General features: G+C 49.2%; 2 protein-coding genes across 21 annotated transcripts in view; both read left to right on the forward strand.

Annotated features, from left to right (window-relative positions):
* The window catches only part of LOC120403848 (anoctamin-9-like), a 106,559-nt gene extending 101,569 nt beyond the window's left edge, over positions 1-4,990 (forward strand). For all 15 annotated transcript variants that reach the window (XM_039535665.1, XM_039535657.1, XM_039535671.1 and 12 more), the window contains 2 exons: positions 106-218; positions 1,645-4,990. In XM_039535665.1, the coding sequence (XP_039391599.1) occupies positions 106-218; positions 1,645-1,672 (141 nt within the window). In that variant the 3' untranslated portion in view covers positions 1,673-4,990. The remainder of the gene's footprint in view (positions 1-105; positions 219-1,644) is intronic.
* Positions 4,991-13,021: 8,031 nt separating this feature from the next.
* The window catches only part of SIGIRR (single Ig and TIR domain containing), a 44,070-nt gene continuing 34,137 nt past the window's right edge, over positions 13,022-22,954 (forward strand). For 2 of the 6 annotated variants that reach the window (XM_039535691.1, XM_039535688.1), the window contains exons 1-3: positions 13,024-13,200; positions 21,769-21,906; positions 22,780-22,912. The gene's annotated coding sequence lies outside the window, so the exon portion shown is untranslated. Of the gene's footprint in view, positions 13,201-21,508; positions 21,603-21,768; positions 21,907-22,779; positions 22,913-22,954 lie in introns of those variants that run through there. The other 4 variants (XM_039535694.1, XM_039535693.1, XM_039535690.1 and 1 more) reach the window with 4 other exon arrangements.

Raw genomic sequence — 22,954 nt, forward strand, 5'->3', positions numbered from 1 at the left:
ATGGAGCTATTACTCCTTGCTAATCACTGCTGGGTCACTGATCACAGCTTGTCTCCCCTGAGAACTGGTTCTGACTGCATGGTGGGCTCTGCTTGCTCATTTCAGCATGTGGCTCTGTGCATCAAGTTGATTGCAGCCTGGTATGTACCCGACGTCCCCCAATCGGTTAAGAATAAGCACCTGGAGAAAAAATATGAAAATCTAAAGGGAGTACTCAGGTAGGTGTTCTAGGAATAGCTGTGAAGGGTTCTGGAGCACTGTCTCTCCTGGAAGGCAGTGTGATCTAGAGCAGGAGACCTGGTTTCTTGTCCTGACTGGCTGTGTGACCTTGGGGTTAGTCACTGCACCTCCTCTGCACAGATACCATTAATAGTAGCTGCCCTCCCTCAGTCACCGCTCCACTCAGAGGGCTACTTTGAATAGGAGTGGCCAGAGCAGAAAGGTGGAGTAGAACGGTCTCTGGCGGGGCTTGACAACATCTTACGTTCTGCCCAGGCTGGAATCAGTATAAGAGATAAAAAATGATCTGTGTTGGCCAAGTGTCATCTCTACTCCACGGGCAAAGCCTAGGCATCCTAGGGTCTTAACTACCAATTCTTCTAACCTGCCTGTTCAGTAGAGGAAGTGTGAGATGGAGGCTGGTGGCATGTGACTTCTTAGAAGAGAGTCCTGCAAGCATTGGTTAGCCTCCCAAAGGAAGCAGTGGAAGCACTATCCCTGGTTTCACTTAAAACTAGACTGGGGAATAGAAGGAGCAATCCATCCTGGAGGCTGGATTAGTCCAGTGATTCTCCAGTTTTTTCATTCTGGGAACCGCCTCATCCAAGAGACAGGGTGCACCTTTGAGGGACCCGCCTGCCCTCCCAATCCCCCGGTGCTTGGCTAGCCACATTCCTCGTTCTACAGAGCATGAGAGAGGGCTCCATAGCCCTTTATTAATTCACAGATTACATCTTGAGAACCTCTGGATTAGATGACTCAAAACTAAAGCTGGCCAGAAAATTAGTGGGTTTTTTGGGGGGAGGGAGGAGGAACTTCCCCCTCCAGAAAACTCCCACAGAAATGAAAATTTCTCAACTTTCCATAGAAAAATTTGGTAAAAAGTCAAAATTTAAATATATCCACTGAAAACTGAAGAAATGCTGCTGTAATGCCCTATGGGAGTTGTAGTTCAGATGCTTCATGCTGCCATTCTCCTTTGTAGGTTGAACTATATTTCACATGAAGCACCACAGTCTCCCTCTATTAACAAAGGGAAGTGGTATATCATGGGAGTCCCTGATCATGCTGTATTATGGGAGATGTAGCCCAGCTAGGAAACCCTGCCTGCAGAGGAGAATGGGGACATGAGGGAACTGAACTACAAGTTCTAGGAGACAGTGTGATGGTATAGCCAAATCAAAATATGTCGGCTTTCTGCCATTTGGGGTTTTTTCCAATATAATCTAAATTTGCTGTGACTAGCAGACTCTTTTCACAAGAAGTCTTTTAATTGAAACCTTGCTTGCCATAGTAAAATAGCTTTGCTAGAACTTTTTTGACCAGCCCTTCTCACTAGTTCTTACTCATCTCAAGTTTGATTGTTCTGTTCAATAACGCTGATGTTGTCACTGGAACTACCTGGGTTGTTTCTGTATCTTCCAGGAAAATAGATCGCTCTACAGATGTATAGCAAGTCACCGAGCACACAGTAGAGGTCAGAAGCGGAGACTGCAGACCCAGTATCCAGCAGGACAGTGCTGTGGGCTTTGGAGGCACTATACAGGCACCTCCCACAAACCCTGCAACTGCAGCTCATTCTTTCCTATTGTTTTGGACTTTGCCTCTTAATTGAGGGGGAAACAACACAATGGTAAACTTGCATGAGCAGATCATTTAGAATCTCAGGGTGGCAGGGAAGAAGATTGTATCTTTAAGAAATGCTGCATTTCAAAGGTGTCTCCTCAGAGCTGGGGGAAAACATTTGCACTGTTGGCCAAACATAACAGTTTGTCCAATTTCAAAGAAGGCTAAAAATGGCTAGATTTTTGCTAAATTTGTCATGCTTTTCCTCCATCAGGGGCAGACACGATTTTACCCCTGCACCCTCCTCCCAAATTGCTAAAAGGAAATACCATATAAAGCCCATGTCTATGGAGATGGGTGAGGTTACCCTGTCTGCTGTACCAACATTGTCCCCAGTTTGGAGGGACAGTCTCTGTCCCAGCTGACTCTCCTTCCTACCATACATCTAAGACCTATTTCTTGACTAGATGAGAGACCGGATTCCTGACCGCTGATCTCTTGTTCTTACTGTAATGATGTGTGGCTTTGTGCAAATTAACCTCTTGGTGCCTCCATTTATGTCATGGGGCAAACACCTACCTAACTCATCTGGATGCTGTGCAGCTTAAATAATTAATATCTAAAGCCCTTTGAGGCCTTGTCTACATTAAGAATTTTGCCCTCATTCTATTACTCAGTGACCAGCCACTGCAAACTCCAAATACACACAAGGAAATCTGTGTTTGGCATGAATGGAGCTCACCTCAGTTTCAAACAGCAGTTAGTTCCACTGAAGCAGATTGGGGCTCTTCTCAGCTATATGTGGGATTTGCCCTGGTGCAGCGAGCGACACCAATTGCTGGCCAATGTAAACCAGCCCTTGGATCCTTTCGGAGATCCTGTGTTAGCATTTCATTGAGTCAGGCAATCTGATGCTAATCTATGGCAGAGGACCTGGCTTTATCTTCAGTAGTTCATTTTAATCCTTCACTTGTCATTAAACTGGGCTTTGCTGGCTGGCCTGTGGAGTAGATTGCTTACTTTCTCTATCCCCTTTGTATTTCATATGTCTCACCAGTCCTTCTCCTTCCAGTGGAGTCCCTCAATGCTCCTGTACACCTCCATCACCCAGGAATTGGCTATTCTCTCTTTTACTAAAATGATCACAGTAGTTCCTCCTATAGGTAAGGGTGCAGAGCAGGGCCTTACCCTAAATCTCCTACATCCCAAGCGAGTACCCTAATCATTGGACGGTAATAGGGTAGGGTGGCTCCCTCTCTTAAACCCTGCACTTGTTGGCACTTCATTCCTGCCTAGTTTAGGCCACTCTCTGCTAAGCTGGCTGGCTTCAGAAGATCCCTTCCATAGGCAAATAACTCTCCCCATGCCCTTGCATGGGGAGCCTCAGCACCTAGGTCAGGCTGATTATTCCACGAGGTGGCAGGCTGCCTGAGAGCTAGGCGTTACGATGCTTAGGTACCTTTGTGGACTGGGCCCTTATCGGCCTTCAATGAGGACTGACCGCTAGGTTTGAAAAATGTTTGTTAGTGTCAGATTCACAGAGCTGAAAACACTCTTAAATCTGCAAATGTACAGGTAGACCCCAGAACTGCAGAGAATCTTGTGTGGGAAGATCCCGTCGCACTAAGTGCCAGGGAAGGCTGGGGTCCACCGACTTGGAGCCTATTGGGGGATCGGGGCCTTTTAACAGGGCCAAGCTAAACCTAAGTGAGACGCACTTAAACTCGTGCAACAAAGTTTCAGTGGTTTAGCTAAGTTGGTTTAATTCACATGTAGGGCTTGTCCACATGCGTGGGTTTAAAATCACACTAACTTTAGCAAGTGAGCACTCAAATGACCTTCCCAGTCCACATATGCTGCAATTCTTCCAAGTGGACTAACTGGCTCAGAAATACTTTATTCTACAATCCACTTTGAAAGTTCCTTGCGTAGTGAGGTAGTGCAGACTAACATTGACATTCATGCACAGCTCATTTCACACTAGGTTGGCAGTACGCCAGCTTCTATCCCAGTGTATTTTGCCAGGACCAGCTTGCCTGTTTACCTAGGTGCCCTCCACTGCTCTGGGGTCATGTTGCCCAGATGTCCCTTCCCTGTTCAAATGCTGGCAGGAGGCCAGGAACAGTCCATTTTTTCCTGGAGTACAGCCTTCAAGCCTTCCAGCAGTGCTATTACTGCCATCTAATGCCTTGTGCAACAGCATGGAAACATGCAGAGATCTTTGATCGCCTTGCCATCTGGAAAGACGCACGGGTACAGGCAGCCCTTTAAAAAAAAAATCAGAATAACGCAGTCTATGAAGACATCTCTAAATAGTTAGCCCCAAAGGGTCACAGTGGGACCCTATTCAATGTCACAGCATGAGCAAAGCACTCAAAAGCCACTACAAGAAAACAAGGGGCAAAAGATGGACCTCTAGCAATACTCATATGACCTGTCTTTACTATGAGACTTTTCTGCTGGGATGCCACTATTGTTGTCAATCCTGTATTTAGACAAGTCCTCAATGTGGAGTTTAAGGATTAAATTGAACCTTTTCTAGTTTTCCTAAATGATCAAGGCTATTAAATGCAAACTCCTATCACCCCTACCCATTAAGGCTGAGCAACAAAGCACTCAGGGACAGGACATTCCAGACATTGATTCTTGCTGTCATCATTCCTGTTTTCCTTGTTCAATGTCAGCTCTAAAAAAGTATGTATTAATCTATGCCAAAAGGATATGGCTTGAGCACGGTGACTGAATGAATCTTGCAGTCAAAAAAATCTTAGCTTTTCTAACACCCTGATTTGTGAATTTTTGATTTGTCAGCCTTGTGCTAATGCTAGGTTTTACATTTGTTATTTACATCTAAGTGACTAGATTATGAAACACGGCAGGGGAATCAAGCCCTGATACACACATGCCTGCATGCGAGGCTGAAACTTTAAGCATGTGACTAATCCACTGAAGTCCAAGGTGGCCACTCAAGGGCCCCCCATTGGACTTCAGTGGACCAGTCACATGCTTAAAGTTACACATGTGTCTGTGTGCCATATTGAATCAGGTCATTAATGCAGCAGGTGCCAGACTGATGTGGCATTTAAAATATTTTCCTGGCCTCCCTTATTCTGGATGCCAGGTATGTTGTATATATTTTAAAATGCTCAGTAATGGTTGCTTGAAATACTGTGCAATAATATTGTAATTTTTTAATAAAGGTGATTTTATACAATACACTTTTTTTTTTAATGTTGCTTCGGTTTATTAAGCAAAGAATTGGGCTGGGTTTGGATGGTGAAGAATTGAAATGTGAAGGCCATTTTAAATATTGGCTTGGGTGCAGGACCATTAATTTGTTAGATTTGTTAGTCATTAAGGTATTGTGTAGCAGGGTGGATCCTGCTCCTGCTGAGAAGGAGTTTAAAAAGTGGCCTGACAGGCAGGGGCGGCTCTAGAAAATAGGCTGCCCCAGGCAGCGCGGTGTGCTGCGCCGCCCTTCCTCGGTCCCGCGGCGGGTCCCCTCTTCCCGCGGCTCCGGTTGAGCTCTCGCGGCAGGTCCACCGGAGCCCCGGGACAAGCGGACCTCCCGCGGGCACGGCTGCGGACGGTTCGCGGGTCCGGCGGCTCCGCTTGAGCTGCCGCAGTCATGCCTGCGGGAGGTCCAGCCGAGCCGCGGGACGAGCGCCCCCTCCGCAGTCATGCCTGCGGCAGGTCCGGTTGTCCGCGGCTCCGGTGGACCTCCCGCAGGCATGACTGCGGCAGGTCCACCGGCCCAGCCTGCCGCCCCCTAGATTTGGCCGCCCTAGGCACCAGCTTGGTTTGCTGGTGCCTAGAGCCGCCCCTGCTGACAGGGCTTGAGAGCGGTGGCTCTCAAGGCTGAGCTGATTAGGGAAGTTGCTGCAGCTGGGGTCCACGCCCCAAACAGAGCAACAGGGCCTTATAAGAAGGCAGGGAAGCCAGAAAGTCTCTCTCTGGCTATAGAGAGATGGGCCTGGCTGCTTAGGAGTTGAGACAAGGTACCTAGGGTGAAACAGGGCTGGGGAGCTCTGGCCTGGAAAGCCCCAGGCTGCGGCCTAGTAGAGGGCTAAGAGGTACTGGGGATTGCAGGGAGCAACCTAGGGGCAGGCAAGGCAGCAGGTCCAAACCCCCTTTGCCGATGATGAGTACTGGATACTGCAGTCTGCCCCAGAGAACGGGGGCTAGATAGAGACTGGGCAGTAGCCACTACTGAGGTGAAGTGGGGATAGTGGGGTGGGGGTTCCCCAAGGAGGGGAGACCCTAAGAGAAAGGGGTTATTGCTGAGGGCAGCACCCCATGTAAGAGGGCACCAGGGTCCAGGGAGGGACTCGGGGCCAATAGTAAACAGGTGGATCACTGGCCTGCAGAGGGCGCTCCGGATGCTGGAGAGAGCTAATTCCCAGAGCAACCAGCAGGAGGCGCCGCAGGGGTGAGTCTGACCCGTTACATATTGGCATGGGACACAGGCCATCTGGGTCAGTTTCCAGCTTTGATACAAACTTCCTGTATGACTGGGGCAAGTCACTTCAGCAGAGATTTTCAAAGCTGCCACAGGCATTTGGATTCGGGATGTCCAAATCTTAGCCAACTTTGGAAAACTCGGCCTTAATCCTAGTGTCAGTTTACCCATCTGTAAAATGGGGATAATACCTCCCATACTACTTAGGGGAGTTCTGAAAATATGTGTTAGTGTCTGGGAAGGGCTCAGATGATACAGTATGGGATGGAAAATACATACATTGTGCTAGGCATTTACAAACTTTAGGGTAACATTTTCAAAATCACTTGTGACTTAAGCCTAATTTACACACAGGTTTTGTACCAATAGTTATTTCAAGGGGTTTTTTGTTTTTTAAAAAACTGAAATAGTTATAAGAGCCTTTCAGCACTGGATTGTACTATTATATCGGTATAGCTATTTCCATATGGGAAAGGGAGCAAGTTCTCTCTGCACGAAGCAGTTTGATATCACTATAACTGTGTCCACATTAGGGCTGTTACAACTGCTTTTTTATGAACACTTGCACACTATATCCTACTCTAGTGATATTTTTGGATTGAAAGGGAACCCTGACACATTTTGCCCAGAGCCTTGAAATGCTCTTTCTAGCACTGGTGAAAGCTATTGTAAGTAGTTTTATTGAATTGGCTTAATATCATAAAATGCATGATGGGTATTAATACTAAACTCACATTTATATAGCAACTTTCATCCCAAAGCACCTTCACACAGGCAACCCTTCATGCATCACTGAAATGCAGCCACCTCTGAATTGCAACACTGTAAGCTGCACACAGTAATGCTACAAGTTTAGCACAGAGAGTAAGGAAGAATGCAGTAGCAAATTGAGACTGCAGAGAGAATTTGAGCAGGAGGATGCGATTAGTCAGATCCTGTCTCTTTAGAGATGGCATCTCTAATAGTGCGCTGGGCAAAAATCAGCACTGAGTGAGAGAGAAGAGTAATATGTACTGAGTTATCAACACTACTTTTTGCCATGCTGGGTTTTCCTTGGAGGTATCCCTTTAATGCACAGATCAGGCCTAAGCCTGTTTAACTTGTAAAATTTGACAAACCCACAGCCCAACCCGGTACAGCTGCCGGTCATACACAACCATAAAAATAAAAAGTTATTTACTGCACTGTCTCAGGGATCACAGCTTCTGGTTTGGCTTCTCCATCAAAAAGCCATGAAGTGCTGAGGGTTAACTCAGCAGTGAGAAGGGTAATAAATAGAAACAACTCCTAGGTAAATAACAAGTGCACAGCTGGCTTATCTGAACATACACAGCTTCAAAATACATTGCTCTGAGTCCACAGTGGTGCTTTTATTGTAGTTACTGGGAGTTGTATGTACAAATCCTGGGCTGTATCTGATCCTGAGGTCTATGCTCGACTCAGGGCCAGATTCTCAGCTGCTGTAAATCAATGTAGCTCTACTGAAGTCAATAGAGTTACTGATTTACATGAGTGAATATCACCCCTATCATCATCATGCATCCTTGGGGGTTTCAGTGGAATTGCATAGGAGGGCAAAATTTATCCCTAAAAGCTTTTCTTTTCATTAGTCTAAGCTGATGGAAAGGACTTAGCTATCTCATTCCTGCCTTTAAGGAACATTATGATGCAGGGCAAGATGCTGGCACCAAGCACGTTAGAGGAGTCCATCATTTGGAGCGGAGAGGGAAGGGGGTGGATCTGACATTAATCACCCTTGTTGTTTGCATCTCCGGACTTGGCTACACTTACAAGTTGCAGCGCTGGTGGAGGCTTTCCAGCGCTGCAATTACACCCCGTCCACACTTGCAGGGCACAACCAGCGCTGCAACTCCCTGGTTGCAGCGCTGGCTGAAAACCCATCCCGGCAGGGGTATAAGGAGTGCAGCGCTGGTGATCCAGCGCTGCTCAGCAGGTGTGGACACTCACCAGCGCTTTAATTGTCCTCCAGGGAATAAGGAGGTATCCCAGAATTCCTGTTCAGCCACTCTGCTCATCAGTTTGCAGGTGACCCGCCCTTTAAATGCCCCGGGAATTTTAAAAATCTCCTTCCTGTTTGCTGCAGCCAGGTGTGGAGTGCAATCAGTTAATCTTTCCAGGTGACCATGCCTCCACGTGGCAAACGAGCCCCAGCATGGAGCAATGGCGAGCTGATGGACCTCATCAGTGTTTGGGGGGAGGAATCTGTGCAGGCACAGCTGCGCTCCGGCCGTAGGAATTACGATATCTTTGAGCAGATATCAAGGGCCATGCTGGATAGGGGCCATGATCAGGACGCACTACAATGCAGGGTGAAAGTTAAAGAGCTGCGGAGTGCCTATTACAAAGCCCGAGAGGGGAATCGACGATCCGGAGCTGCCCCCACGACCTGCTGTTTTTACAGGGAGATGGACGAGATACTTGGGGGTGAACCCACTGCCAATCCCAGGATAACGATGGACACTTCTGAGCAGGCTGGGGGACAGGAGGAGGAGGCGGCGGGGGGGGGGAGAGGAAACCGCGAGTGAAGCTCCTGGGATGGGGGAAGACACCCCAGAGTCCCTGGAGGCATGCAGCCAGGAGCTCTTCTCAAGCCAGGAGGAAAGTACCCAATCGCAGCAGCCAGCAGTTGCAGAAGGACAAGCAGAGGAGCGGGTTACTGGTAAGCGGCTTTTATTTTCTGGGTGGAAATGTTTCTGGAGAGGAAGGGGGGTTATGGCTGCATGCATGCCAGCCTCTAGATGTGGAATAGCCTGTTGATGTGGTCTATCACGTCGCGGTAATCTGCTTCAGTTATCTCAGCAAAAGTTTCATCCAGAGCGTGGGCAATATGCCTGCGCAGGTTTATAGGCAGAGCCACTGTGTCCCTTGTCCCAGTGACGGTGACGCGTCCGTGCCACTCTGCTGCCAGTGGTGGGGGGACCATTTCTGAACACAGGCACGCCGCATAGGGTCCCGGGCGGAATCCACATTGCTCTAAAAGAGCCTCCCGCTGTTCCCTAGTGACTTGCAGTAGGGAGACATCTTCCAGGATTAACTCCTGTGAAAAATGTTGGGAGACTCTTTAGTGAAGAGATAGGGAGATAAGATCACCCCTGCAGCTGCATCTTCGCTCAACCCCTCTAGCACTCCAGATTACCCGAAGCAACCAGCTCCCCTCTATCACTCAAGCCCCACTTCTCCCTATATAAGCACCCATTACTCACCATTTTGTGGCTTCTGTTGTGTTATGCGTGTGGGGAAAAGAATGCTAAAGTGAGAACTCCCTCAGTGTAACAATTCATGTCTGGAGATAGTGGATACAATGCTGCCCGTGTTTAAATGTTGTCATTTCTGTGTTTCTACAGTGACCTTGACTACTGGACTGCCCAGATGTTCAACATCACAGAGGCTTCAAAATTTGAGAAAAAATCCCCGAAAGAGCAAAGAGGACATGCTGAAAACTGTTCTTCATCACTCTGCTCGAGAGAGTAAAGACTTGAAGGAGTGGAGAGAGAAGGAAAGCAGGATCCGCAGGAGAAATGCAGTGGCCAAGAGGAAAAGCACGGAGCGGCTGCTAAGCATCCTGTCGCGCCAAGCGGACTCTATAGAGTCACTCGTTGCCATGCAAGCAGAGCACTACCGTGCTACTCCCCCACCCGCCCCGTCCTTTTTGCCTTGTGCCCCAATGTCAGCTCAAACCGCCTTTCCCCAGAATTCAGGTTCTTACCACCACCAGCTGCCTCCAACACCTGTACGTTCACCAACCAGCCCTGATACCTACCACCACCCTTACCCTCTGCACTCAACCCCCATCACCATGCAGTATATGCACCCTGAAGTGCAGGATTCATTAAACAGCAATCCAGACAGGACATATGCAAACTTGTGACTGTACAGTTCACCAACCCACACCCCTGCCCTCTTGTGTTCATGAAATGTTGTGTGTCTGTCTGTCTGTCAAGGAAGTTTTTTTCTTTTCAATAAAACAATTCTTGGCTTTGAAAACAGTCTTTATTATAGCAGATAGTGAAAGATACCTTAGCCCAGTAAAGAAAGAGGCACTGCAAATCATATTATTATTATGGATAATAGAATAACAGTGTAAGCAGTGCAATTCACTCCCATGCAAGGCAGCAAACATTACTGTTGGCTTTCAGCCTCAAATTCTTCCCTCAAGGCATCCCTAATCCTTGTAGCCCTGTGCTGGGCCTCTCTATTAGCCCTGCTCTCTGGCTGTGCATATTCAGCCTCCAGGACTTGAACCTCGGTGGTCCATGCCTCACTGAATGTTTCACCCTTCCCTTCACAAATATTATAGAGGGTACAGCAAGCGCATATAACCGTGGGGATGCTGCTTTCCCCCAAGTCTAGCTTCCCATACAGACATCTCCAGCGGGCTTTTAAACACCCAAAAGCACACTCCACAGTCATTCTGCACCGGCTCAGCCTGTAGTTGAACCGGTCCTTGTTCCTGTCAAGCTTCCCTGTATAGGGTTTCATGAGCCAAGGCAGTAACGGGTACACGGGGTCTCCAAGGATCACAGTGGGCATTTCGACATCCCCTACTGTGATCTTCCTGTCTGGGAAAAAAGTCCCTGCCTGCATCTTCCTGAACAGGCCACTGTTCCGAAAGATGCGTGCATCATGCACCTTTCCAGGCCAGCCTGTGTAAATGTCAATGAAACGCCCGCGGTGATCCACAAGCACCTGGAGAACCATAGAGAAATACCCCTTACGATTAACGTACTCTGATGCCAGGTGGGGGGGGGGCAGAATAGGAATATGCATCCCATCTATCGCCCCTCCACAGTTAGGGAAACCCATTTGTGCAAAGCCATCCACAATGTCCTGCACGCTCCCCAGAGTCACGGTCTTTCTTAGCAGGATGCGATTAATTGCCTTGCAAACTTGCATCAAAACGATTCCCACGGTCGACTTTCCCACACCAAAGTGGTTCCCGACCGACCGGTAGCTGTCTGGAGTTGCCAGCTTCCAGATTGCAATTGCCACCCGCTTTTCCACCGTCAGGGCAGCTCTCAATCTTGTGTCCTTGCGCCGCAGAGTGGGGGCGAGCTCAGCACACAGTCCCATGAAAGTGGCTTTTCTCATACGAAAGTTCTGCAGCCACTGCTCGTCATCCCAGACTTCCATGATGATGTGATCCCACCACTCAGTGCTTGTTTCCCGAGCCCAAAAGCGGCGTTCAACGGTGCTGAGCATTTTTGTGAATGCCACAAGCACTTTGGTGTCACACGCGGCAGGAGAATCGATATCGATATCATCGTCAGACTCCTCACTGTCACTTTGGAGCTGAAGGAATAGCTCGACTGCCAAACGTGTTGTGCTGGCGACACTCATCAGCACAGTCCTCAGCAGCTCGGGCTCCATTTGCCACAGAAATCGCGATTCACACAGAAAAACAGAAAGACACTCACAATGGCGCCAAACGTTGCCGGAAAGAGTGGATGCTGGGATGTGAAGCGATGCACTACGGGGCGTTGGCACACAGGAAGCGGAATGACCCGCACACTTCCTTCCCCTTCCCACAATACTCAGCGCCAAAATGGGACGAGGTGCTCTGTGGGATAGCTGCCCACAATGCACCTCTCAATACAGCGCTGGAAAGTGCTGTAAGTGTGGCCACACTGCAGCGCTGGTAGCTGTCAGTGTGGCCACACTCCAGCGCTGGCCCTACACAGCTGCATGACCAGCGCTGTAACTCCCAGCGCTGCAACTTGTAAGTGTAGCCAAGCCCTCCATGCTTACGGATGGTAGTACCTCCTCCTGGCTGAATTCCACTCTCCTAATCAGGTGACAGGGAGAATACAGCAGCTATTAAAGAACCCATCTAACACCGCTAGAATTTTAGTTGAATCTATTCAGCAGGCAGAATATCCCATCGCACCTGCTGCTCAAAGAGACACATGCTGCTTTATGTCCTCTAATGTTCTTTGTGGTGCTGAAAACGTCGCACAGTAAGAGTGGTTGATTTTGGAAGACAAGGCTTTCAGCGTTGCAGTGAATTGTCTCTGCACACAGGATGGGTTTAGTTATCATGCCCAGGAGCACGGAGCATTGAAAGGAAAGTTACACAGACTCACGATGCTGGTTCAGAACCTTGTCGCCTGTCATCTGGCGCTTCCTTTCCTGGTTTAACTCAGCCCAGCTGGGTTCCCATGTTCATTTCCCCCCCTGCAGATCGGTGCCTGCTGGGAGTGGAGAGGCTCAGTTTAAATCAGGCAGGTACCCCTAACAATTATATGCTGATGGTTTTTCCTGACCATGCAATCCGTGTCTGATACTGACCATTATTTAAGGGCATCTTTTTAAGCAAGACGTGGGGGTCCTGCTCCCGCACCCCCTGAATTCAGTGGGCTGAGTCCTGGCTCCTGTGCTCCTGCAGCCCGGGGACTCATCAGTCATACGTAGCTAGGTGCCCATCCCCGTGGTCTCTGGGACTGAGGCCGGAGGGCCCTGACGCGCCCTGCTGCCAGGGGGTCCCAGGGCTGGAGGGGGGGGTGATGTCGGTCACAGGGAGCCCCCCGGGGTGCAGTGGATGAGGCTCCTCCCACTTGCAGCCTCCCTAATCCCCTGCGCCAGGGCCCCGCCTCCCTCGCTGCAGGCTGAGCCCAGCCAGTCACCTGCCGCCCCGCCCCGCCCCGCCCCGCCAGGTGAGCGCAGCCTGCGCCATAGGCTGGGCGGTGTCGGGCGGGCCAAGGCTGAACCCCGCCCGGTGCATGCTGGGAGCTGAAGTCCTCTTCCCCCTGGGAATCTCCGCCTCGGGGCCGCCGCGGGACTAGTGCCCCAGAGTGCCCCGCGCGGGGCGGTGGAACCGTCCCTGTGCCGGCCTGGGCGCAGGTTCCCATGGCAACTGGGCGGTGCCTGGGTGCAGGTGCCAAGAAGATTCTCTTCCCCCCCGCCCCCCACGGCACAGGCTGCCCCCTGGACGGAGATAGGTAGGTGTCACCCCAGACACTGCCGTGTCCCCAGCAGCCCCTTAGTCACCCCAGCTCCCCACAGACCAGCAGTACCACTTGCAGACACCCCAATGTCATCTGCAGCTTCCCAAGGCCACCCCCAGCCTCCCCACCCCCAACATCACCCCCAGCCAGCCCAGCCTCCCCACCCCTAACATCACCCCCAGCCAGCCCAGCCTCCCCACCCCCAACATCACCCCCAGCCAGCCCAGCCTCCCCACCCCAACATCACCCACAGCCAGCCCAGCCTCCCCAACATCAGCCTCCCCACCCCAACATCACCCCAGCAACCCCACCCCCAACATCACCCCCCCCCAGCCCAGCAACGCCACCCCAACATCACCCCCAGCCAGCCCAGCCTCCCACCCCTAACATCACCCCAGCCAGCCCAGCCTCCCCACCCCAAACAACACCCCCAGCCAGCCCAGCCACCCCAACCCCAACAACACCCCAGGCCAGCCCAGCCTCCCCAACATCAGCCTCCCACCCCAACATCACCCCCAGCCTCCCCACCCCTAACATCACCCCCAGCCAGCCCAGCCTCCCCACCCTCAAATCTGCCTCCCCATCCCCAACATCACCCACAGCCAGCCCAGCCTCCCCATCCCCAACATCACCCACAGCCAGCCCAGCCTCCCCTTCCCCAACATCAGCCTCCCCACCCCCAACATCACCCCCAGCCAGCCCAGCAACGCCACCCCCAACATCACCCACAGCCAGCCCAGCCTCCCCACCCCAACATCAGCCTCCCCACCCCAACATCACCCATAGCTAGCCCAGCAACCCCCGCCAACATCACCCACAGCCAGCCCAGCCTCCCCCTCCCCAACCTCACCCCCAGCCAGCCCAGCAACGCCACCCCAACATCACCCACAGCCAGCCCAGCCTCCCCATCCCCAACATCACCCACAGCCAGCCCAGCCTCCCCACCCCAACATCACCCACAGCCAGCCCAGCCTCCCCACCCCAACATCAGCCTCCCCACCCCAACATCACCCACAGCTAGCCCAGCAACCCCTGCCAACATCACCCCAGCCAGCCCAGCCTCCCCACCCCAACATCACCCCAGCAATGCCACCCCAACATCACCCACAGCCAGCCCAGCCTCCCCACCCCAACATCACCCCAGCCAGCCCAGCAACCCCACCCCAACATCACCCACAGCCAGCCCAGCAACCCCCGCCAACATCACCCACAGCCAGCCCAGCCTCCCCACCCCCAACATCACCCACAACCCCCTGTGCCACCTGCAGCCACCCCACGTCCCTCACTGCCAATGCCACCCACAACCAGCCCCAAGAGCTCTGCTGGGCCCCATAATGGCTGGGATTCCCTGCTTGCTCCTCCCCACTGATCCCATACCCCAGATTCATTGTCTTCTTCCATTCATACCCTGACTGCTCCATGAGGATCCATGCTTGCTCTTCTACCATCATTGTGCCCACCCAAGGGGTTCTCCGCTGCTCTTTCCATTTTCCACCACCACATCCACCCATGGAGTTTCCTGCTGCTGTTTCTCTCTCAGCCCCTAATGTTCTCTATCACACCATGCTGCCCTGCCTGACACTTGTGCTACAAAGTCCTCACTGCACTAGCCCATCACCCCTTTAATGGCATTTTGCAGGCACCTCAACCTGGGAAGGAATCACACTGCAGGGATGCCTTATTAATATTGGGATAGATCCAAATATACTGAGACCATTAGCAGCTGATCGAGGTGGAGCATAGCATGCTAGAAGTGAGCTCTGCCTGGGCCATACTTGTGTATTTAAAGTGATGGTGGCACAATCTATGTTATATGGTTTGGAGCAGCTCTGAGGTTCCTGGCAATGTTTGGACACCTGTGATTAAAAGTATAAATAGATGATGATGAGCCTGATCCAAAACTCATCCTTCAAATGGTTCAGATGTTGGGAAAATTTGGATCTGGATCCAAACATCACATCTGGATCCATTACGTCTCTGTAATGGGGGGAGCCAACACCCTAGATCAGAATACCCTCAGACTTGGAGATAGCTAGGGCTAGAGTGACATCCACTTTTTTTACTTGGTTTTATTTCTAATCACGGAAGCTGAGAGCACATATCCTGGCATCAGTGTTTTAAATAGAAAGCTGATGAGCAAGTGGCTCTGTAGTAGAGAATGAACAGGCTATACAGCTAGATGGAAAGGATGGAGGTTCACCTTTCATATTTTGCTTTGAAAAAAAACAGATTTTAAAAAAGTTTCATTATTTCTCTTTGTTAAAGGGGAAAAGTTACTGACAGAATTCTAAAAAATTCTGGGGAAAAAAATCACCCACTGAAACTAGAGTGTCAGTGTATTATTATGAGCTTGGTATTCAGTGTTTAATGCTGACATTTTATGTGGAAACTGGTTTATTTTAAATTGAATTTCACAGTAAGTCGCTATAAAATGAAAGATTTGGAAATGAAAATGCTTGGAGGAGGATTGGTCAGTGAGGAAACTGCAGAATTGAAATGCAGCTCATTGCAGGAGGGCAGGATAGTGTGGTCAGGTTTCTTAGAAATTGGGTTTGCCTAGTAGCTAGCCGGCATGGTGAGCTTTGTGAATGAATCCATGCATATAGACAAAGTGCACAATCAGTCATGAGGATGCCATCCACCATTTTTAAATGCTGTGTGTTGCTAAAAGCAACATTTGTCAGTGAGCTTTAGAGGAGCAAAGAGCAGTTCTTTAAAAATCCAGCCTTTGAAAAGCTAGGTGTGTACTCACCACCCATTCCTGCCACACAAGATATTTTAGCCTCTGAAATTCCCTAAGATTTAGTCTCTTGAGTTTCCCTGTGTTTTGTTCTTCAGGGATTCATTTGTCTTTTTAAAAACAGAAATACTGGTTACAGAGACACAGTGAACTCAGATTTTTGTAAAAACTTGTTTTACAATTTTTTGCTAACTCAAAACCAACAAAAATGCACTGCTTGGATACATCTTGCATCTGAAGAAGTGGGTATTCACCCACGAAAGCTCATGCTGCAGAACGTCTGTTAGTCTATAAGGTGCCACAGGATTCTTTGTTGCTTTTACAGATCCAGACTAACACGGCTACCCCTCTGATGCTTGGATACTGTGGTGCTTGGCAGGCACTATATGTAGCTGCCAGGTTTTATGAACTAGATAAATTCATGGAGGTTAAGTCCATTAATGGCTATTAGCCAGGATGGGTAAGGAATGGTGTCCCTAGCGTCTGTTTGTCAGAGCGTGGAGATGGATGGCAGGAGAGATCGTTTGATCATTACCTGTTAGGTTCACTCCCTCTGGGGCACCTGGGATTTATCACTGTAGGTAGACAGGATACTGGGCTGGATGGACCTTTGGTCTGACCCAGTATGGCCATTCTTATGTTCTTATGCAGTTCCACAGGTGACATTTTATACAAAATATAATGATCTAATTAGCATATTTTCAAAAAGTTTGCATATGATTCTAGCGTATGATCAATACATCCTGCCCCAAGTAATGGAGCTGCACAAAACTTGACAACTATGAGAGCTGATATAAGGACTCTATGCTAGCCCCTTGCAGCCCCCGGCCTAGTGGTCATGTCAAGGAGGGAGGGGTTTGGCCAGGTAGGGGACATGGGTTGAGTGCAGCATGCTGCAGATATAGGGGACATGGGAAGCTGAGCTCTCTAGTTTTCATCATACTCAGAGCCCCAGATTCTCATACTCTAGAGCAGCACAAGTGTGATTTAAAACCTTTCCTGCTCCCTGATCCTGCCCCAATTACAGAAACAAAGTCACTGAAAATTGGGCCCATTGTCTTCATAGCTCTCTGCAAAGTACTTAGCACACTCTTGGTGCCATCCAACTAAATAATATAAACAAAAGCAAAGTCGAACTGGAGTGTCATTGTCCAAGCTAATAGACGTGCAGAGAACAAACAGAGAAATAAACAAGTCACAAGAATAGTGGGAAGATTTTTTTTAACATTATTCCAGTTTTAATAATCTACAATCCACCACATTCCTTTACCTGCATTATTAAGTGGACACTGACCATAAATACATTCATTGATCATGCTTTCACTTGGGAGTGAAGCAATACAATGCTCCCTCCCATTGCCAATGATGCAGGAAAAGGTGTGTGGGGTTAGAGGGAGGTCCTGACTTTGAATGAGATGTAAAGCTAAATGCCTCATCAGTGGTCATTAAAAAATATCCACGGGCACCTTTTTGCAAGAGAAGGGGTGTTACCCTGTCATATTGACAAAGTTCAAATTGGAATAGTTACAATCTGCCTTTGTGAATCCGTTTCACTTGGACACAGTATCTTCCTTACTTCCTGCCCTTAACTGTTGGGTAGGGCTGCTGTGTGCTGTTAAACACCTGCTGTTTTTAACCCCAGTGATGGCTGCATTTCAATAGTGAATGGAAGGACATGTAAATAGAGCATGATCCTGTAAGATGCTGAGTACCTCCCATGAGATGCTGAGTGCACTCAATTCCCATTGGCTTCACTGAGAGATGAGTATTCAGCTCTTTGCAGGATTGGGCCCAGCTCCCACTGCAGACTTTGGTAAAAGTGCATTGGGATGAAAGACACTCTACACATTTAGATCTAGGGCTATATTCTCTGTTGGTTTAACTGCATTGACATCACTAGAGTTACACCAGAGCATCTGGCCCTTCATTTTAAATTTTATTTTAGCCACCTACAGTTTCTTCAGAAGTTCCCTCCCTCAAGGATCAGAGATTTAGGGAAGGGACATCGAGGTTTGTGGTTGGAGAGAAAAGCTGGCATGCAGCATTGTTGAAGCAATCAGCGGAAGCCATGCTGTGCCATCCCGCACTTCTGAGAGAAGACACAATGCAGGCTGCAAACAGAAAAGAGCAGTAGGTGTGACATGTCTGACCCTGAGGCTCAGAGCTCTGCAAAAAGCCAATCACAAAGTTGCCTTTGAAAAGGCTGGTAAAGGCATGAGAGCTGCAGTGTCATCTTTAATCCTTTTCTATTTGATTATTTTTGACAGGTGTGTAACTCACCCGCTTATTGTTTAACAAATCCCATCACGTTTTGTACAGTGGTGCATGATATAGCTGCATGCATATGCCCAGGGCTGCTTGTGGAGATCACGGGCTGTCTACATACCTATCAGTGTTCCAGAATAAGAGAGAGGACAGAAGAAATTTCACTCAGGATTGACCTCAGTGGGGCAGGCTGCAAACCGGCATGATTGGCCTTATTAGTCACTGCACTCTGCTGAGGGGGCCAACTGAGCCACGGACACTCAACTCCCCTCCCACTCTAGAAGTGGACCCTATGTATGAGGGTTGAGGCCCAGTATGTGGGAAGCTTGCACTGCTGCTGCCTTGGCCAAACAGGACGTCAGTCTCCTGAGCTGGCAATCTGGCACCATTCACCAACACTAAATTCACAAGGACCAAATGTTTTAACCAGGAGTGGCGTTCTTCCCCTGTCAGCTGCTCTCCACTTTCCTTACTTCCCTGTCATACTGCCTTCCACAGCACAGCAAAGGGTCAAACTCACAGACCTCCTCTCCCCACTATGACAAAACCTACCACCGTCTTCCACTCCTGGCTTACACCCAGATTTGCGCTCATTCAATGTGCCTCTATTTTAAAGTACCCAACTTAATACCTAGGGCCCGGTTTCCAGAGATGCCACAGATCCCGTTAACCTCAGATCAGCTCTAGGTGACACAAAGGTAACACCGCTAGTGGCTGGTCTCTGTTAGTATTCCCACCAGTGGGAGGCCAAGACATGCTTCTAGAGGACAGTGCTTATCTGGCTGTACTAGCCTGATGCTTTTCTGAATGCCAGTCATCCAACTTCTTTTTAAAATGAAAAATGATTTTGCACCATTAGTGTCATTCCATAATCCTGCATATTAAAAGGGTCATGAATTTAGCTAACCCCAATCTGTAGTGCTTGCTTCCCAGTAGAGCTGTAATATCTGTGACACACTTTATAGTCAAGTGGGATGGAAAAAATATCCCCTTAATAACCAGTTTTATTGCTTAGCCATAAATGCTTTGTCTCCGCATGGGTAGGGAGTTGGAGCCCAGGGAATAGATTATTTTCTCATTATTCAATTCACAGTGTTGAATAACTGAGAATAGCAAATACGGATGTGGGAGAGAGAGTAACACATTTTGCAAGCCAAGGAGCGCAGTGCAATGAAGTAGAAGCTTCTGTTATAGAAGCTAAAATACAATACAAGACACAGACATCCGTGACTAAAGCCTGGCAGGCCACTGGAATGCAAAGACACTATGTAGGCTACCATTTATTATCAGATACATTGAAAGCAGGGGTCAGCTGAACCTGTTTGCTGTGGGTTGGAAAGATAGCATATTTCCCTGGTGGCTTCTATCTCGTGCTCCAAAAATCCAACCAATAGGATTTTTCTTTTCTTTTTTTTCTTTTTTTAAGTTAAAAGGGTGGGATTTTGGAGATTTTTTTTCAGTATTGGCCCGGCTATTCCACTGAAGTCAGTGGAAGTTTTACCAAAGTCTGCAGTGGGAGCAGTTAGACCAATGATGGGCATTTTTGAAAATGCCATCCTTAATCTCCGTTTGTAGTGTAGTTGTAGCTGTGTTGGTCCCAGGATACTAGAGAGACAAGGTGGGTTAGGCAATATCTTTTATTGGACCAACTTCTGTTGATGAAAGAGACAAGCTTTCAAACTCACACAGACTTGAAGAATTGCTCAGTGTAAACTCAAAAGCTTGTCTCTTTCACCAACAGAAACTGGTCCAATAAAAGATATTATCTCACCCACCTTGTATTGTTAATTTCTTTCAGCTTTTATGGTTGCAAACAGGGCCGGCTCCAGGCACCAGCTGAGGAAGCTGGTGCTTGGGGCGGCAGATTCTAGGGGGCGGCTTTCGCCCAATCCTAGGGCGGCACTGACGCTTTTTGTTGTTGTTGTTTGCTGCTCTGGCTGCCCTGTAGGGGGCGGAGTTGGGGAGTGCCCTGCAGCAAATTTGGCAGGGTAGCCCGCATCCTTCCCTCCCCACTGACCGGAGCAGCTCAGAGCCCTCCCGGCAGGCAGCGTGGAGGTCGGTGCCGTGGGGTGAGCGCCCCCGTGAAGCCCTGGCTGCCCCCCTTCTCTCTCTCTCCCCCCTCGCTCCCTCCCCTCCCCGTCATTAGACCGGGTGTGCACTCTGCAGCACAGAGAGTCCCCTGGCTCCGGCCGCCCTGTAGGGCTTTTTTGTTTTGTTCTCCCCTGCTTTGCCGGTCGTGCTGTTCCCCCACCCCCGCTTTGCCGCTCCAGCCGCGCCACAGGTGGTTTTTTTTTTCACTTGCTTTGCCGCTCCAGCCGTGCAGTTTTTTTTGTTTTTCCCCCACCCTGCTCTACCACTCTGGCTGTGCTGCAGGTTTTTTTTTTTCTTCCCTGCTTTGCCGCTCCAGCGCCCGGTCCTCCCCCCCTCCACCCATTTACCGCTCCAGCCACACTGTGGTTTTATGTTTTTGGGTTTTTTTCCCCCGCTTTGCCGCTCCGGCTGTGCTTCAGTTTCTCCCCCGACCCCACCCAACTTTGCCGCTCTGTCCCTGCTGTGGTTTTGGTTTTTTCCCCTGCTTTGCCGCTCCGGCGGCCCCTCTCCTCCCTCTTTTTTTTTTTGCTTGGGGCGGCAAAAAAGCCAGAGCCGGCCCTGGTTGCAAAGATAACCTTAAAAATGTGACCTATTTGTAACCGACCCAGTAGTGTCTGCCTGAGAGCACGTCTTCACTGGCAGAGTTAAAGCGCTAAAAACACCTCCACGAGGGGCTTAGCGACTGCTCCCAGAGCTGGTGCACTGTCTACACTGGCGCTTTACAGTGCTGAAACTTGCTGTGCTCAGGGGGGTGTTTTTTCACACCCCTGAGTGAGAAAGTTGCAGCACTGTAAAGTGCCAGTGTAGACAAGCCCTGAGTCTGCAGAGAGCCTGAAGTGATAAGACTGAGAAGTGTGATCTCAGTTGATTCTGAAGTCTAAAAAGGCTATTTAATATGCCAGCATTGTTAACTATTTCACTGCTTGTCAAATCTTGCAAGAAAGATGGATGATCATTTAATGCACAGTCCTGCACCAATTAAGGTCATTGTGAGTTTTACCATTGGCTTCAATGGGAGCAGATTTGGGCCTTTAATGAAGATCTCTCAATCAGCTGTGAGTGAAGTTTCATTTTGATGTGATGAATGGGCAGAGCTGAGATTGTGAGCAGAGTTTAGGCAAATGGTGCCACTGGTATCACTTAAGCTCATCCCTGACTGAAAGGTTGCATGCTTCCAGCCTCAAGAGTTGCCTTCATTACCTTGGGGAATGTTAATAACACTTTTAATAACTATGGTCTACTGTGTGCTGTTTATCAGCTATTGTGGTTCAACTCAGAGGTGGCTGCATTTCACTGCTGGGTGAGTGATCAATATAGATATACAAACTGTCAGTTTAAAAATTGTAAAATGCTTTTAAATCATTGAGGGGAAAATATATAAATTTAAGATATTAGTGTAATAAAAGCTATGATGGATCAGGCACTACGTAAAGATATCTACTAATAAAGATCTTGTATTGTTCCAGTTCAGTCCTTTCCCAGAATATTTCTGTAATAGGCCTTAATTATACATGAAATGATTGGGCTGCACTGCATTTGAACCTGTGCTGTTGTGATCTACAAGCCAAGCTATAAACAGTTGGGACCTGGAGCTAAAAGCACTGGTAAGTCCCAATGACTTCAGTGGAACTGTAGATACTCAGTGCCGCTCTCAGAATCAGACTAATCGCAAGTTTTGGCCCTGTGTGTATGTGCAAATGATGCAGTGACTCACTGAATATATAGTTTAGCATGTGGAATATGAAAAGGAGAAAGGAAGCTTATGTGAATGGCCAACTCTCTAGCTGCAGCACTGGGCTTAGGAGATAATGTTACCGATCACATCACGTGCTGCATACAGGTTTAGTCTTGTCTCAGTATCTCCATTTACTGCTTCTGCATTGGAAAACAGCAGGGCTCCTTGGGGTATTTTTTCTTCTTCCCCAGTGGTGGCAGCTTGATGTTAGTGAGTGCTGGAGTATCATGTGAGTCTGGGTAATTGGCAGAGCTCCATAAAGCAGCTATATTCCCACAGTGCCGGAGCCCTTGGAGAGAATTCTTGTGCAACCTGCCTCCCAGCTTTGCACGCAGCAAATTCCTAGTCGTCTATTTTTCTGCCAACAGGTTGGGTTTTGTTTTAGTCAGTGTGTGCAGGTTTGCTTTTCCCCATACTGTTCAGGTGGAAAGGTAGGAGGAGCAATAGTAGCAGGTGGGAGGGGACTGGCTGTCCCTAGTGGAAGCCTGGAGGCTTGTGATTGGGGGGGAGAGTGGAACGAGCCCTTCAAGCACAAAATGAAGGGCATGGGTTGAACAATGAAAAAAATGACTTAACTGGCAGGGCCAGCCTATTGGCTGGTCACATGAGCAAGGTGGCTGGGATCAGGGAGTGCGCAGCATGTGCAATGCCCCTGGTTCTGGGGCTGGAGACCTCTGCCTGTAGCTGGAAGAGGGTTGCTCCAAAAGGTAATCCTTTCCCCCTGTGCTTATCTTCTTTGCAGAGCGCTGCATGAGAGTGAGCCAAGGTGGAGGGGAGACTGGCCTCTGTTCTGTCTGTAACAGCTGTGCTGGCAGCCCTCTGCCTGCCCAAGGCTGCGGCAGGGAGTGAGCAGGAAAGGACTACAGCCCCACCAGGTGAGGATCAAATAGAGGTGACGTGGAGCAAAGTGGGAGCTC

This window comes from Mauremys reevesii, linkage group 4 (assembly GCF_016161935.1).
Source record: "Mauremys reevesii isolate NIE-2019 linkage group 4, ASM1616193v1, whole genome shotgun sequence".
NCBI lineage: Eukaryota > Metazoa > Chordata > Testudines > Geoemydidae > Mauremys > Mauremys reevesii.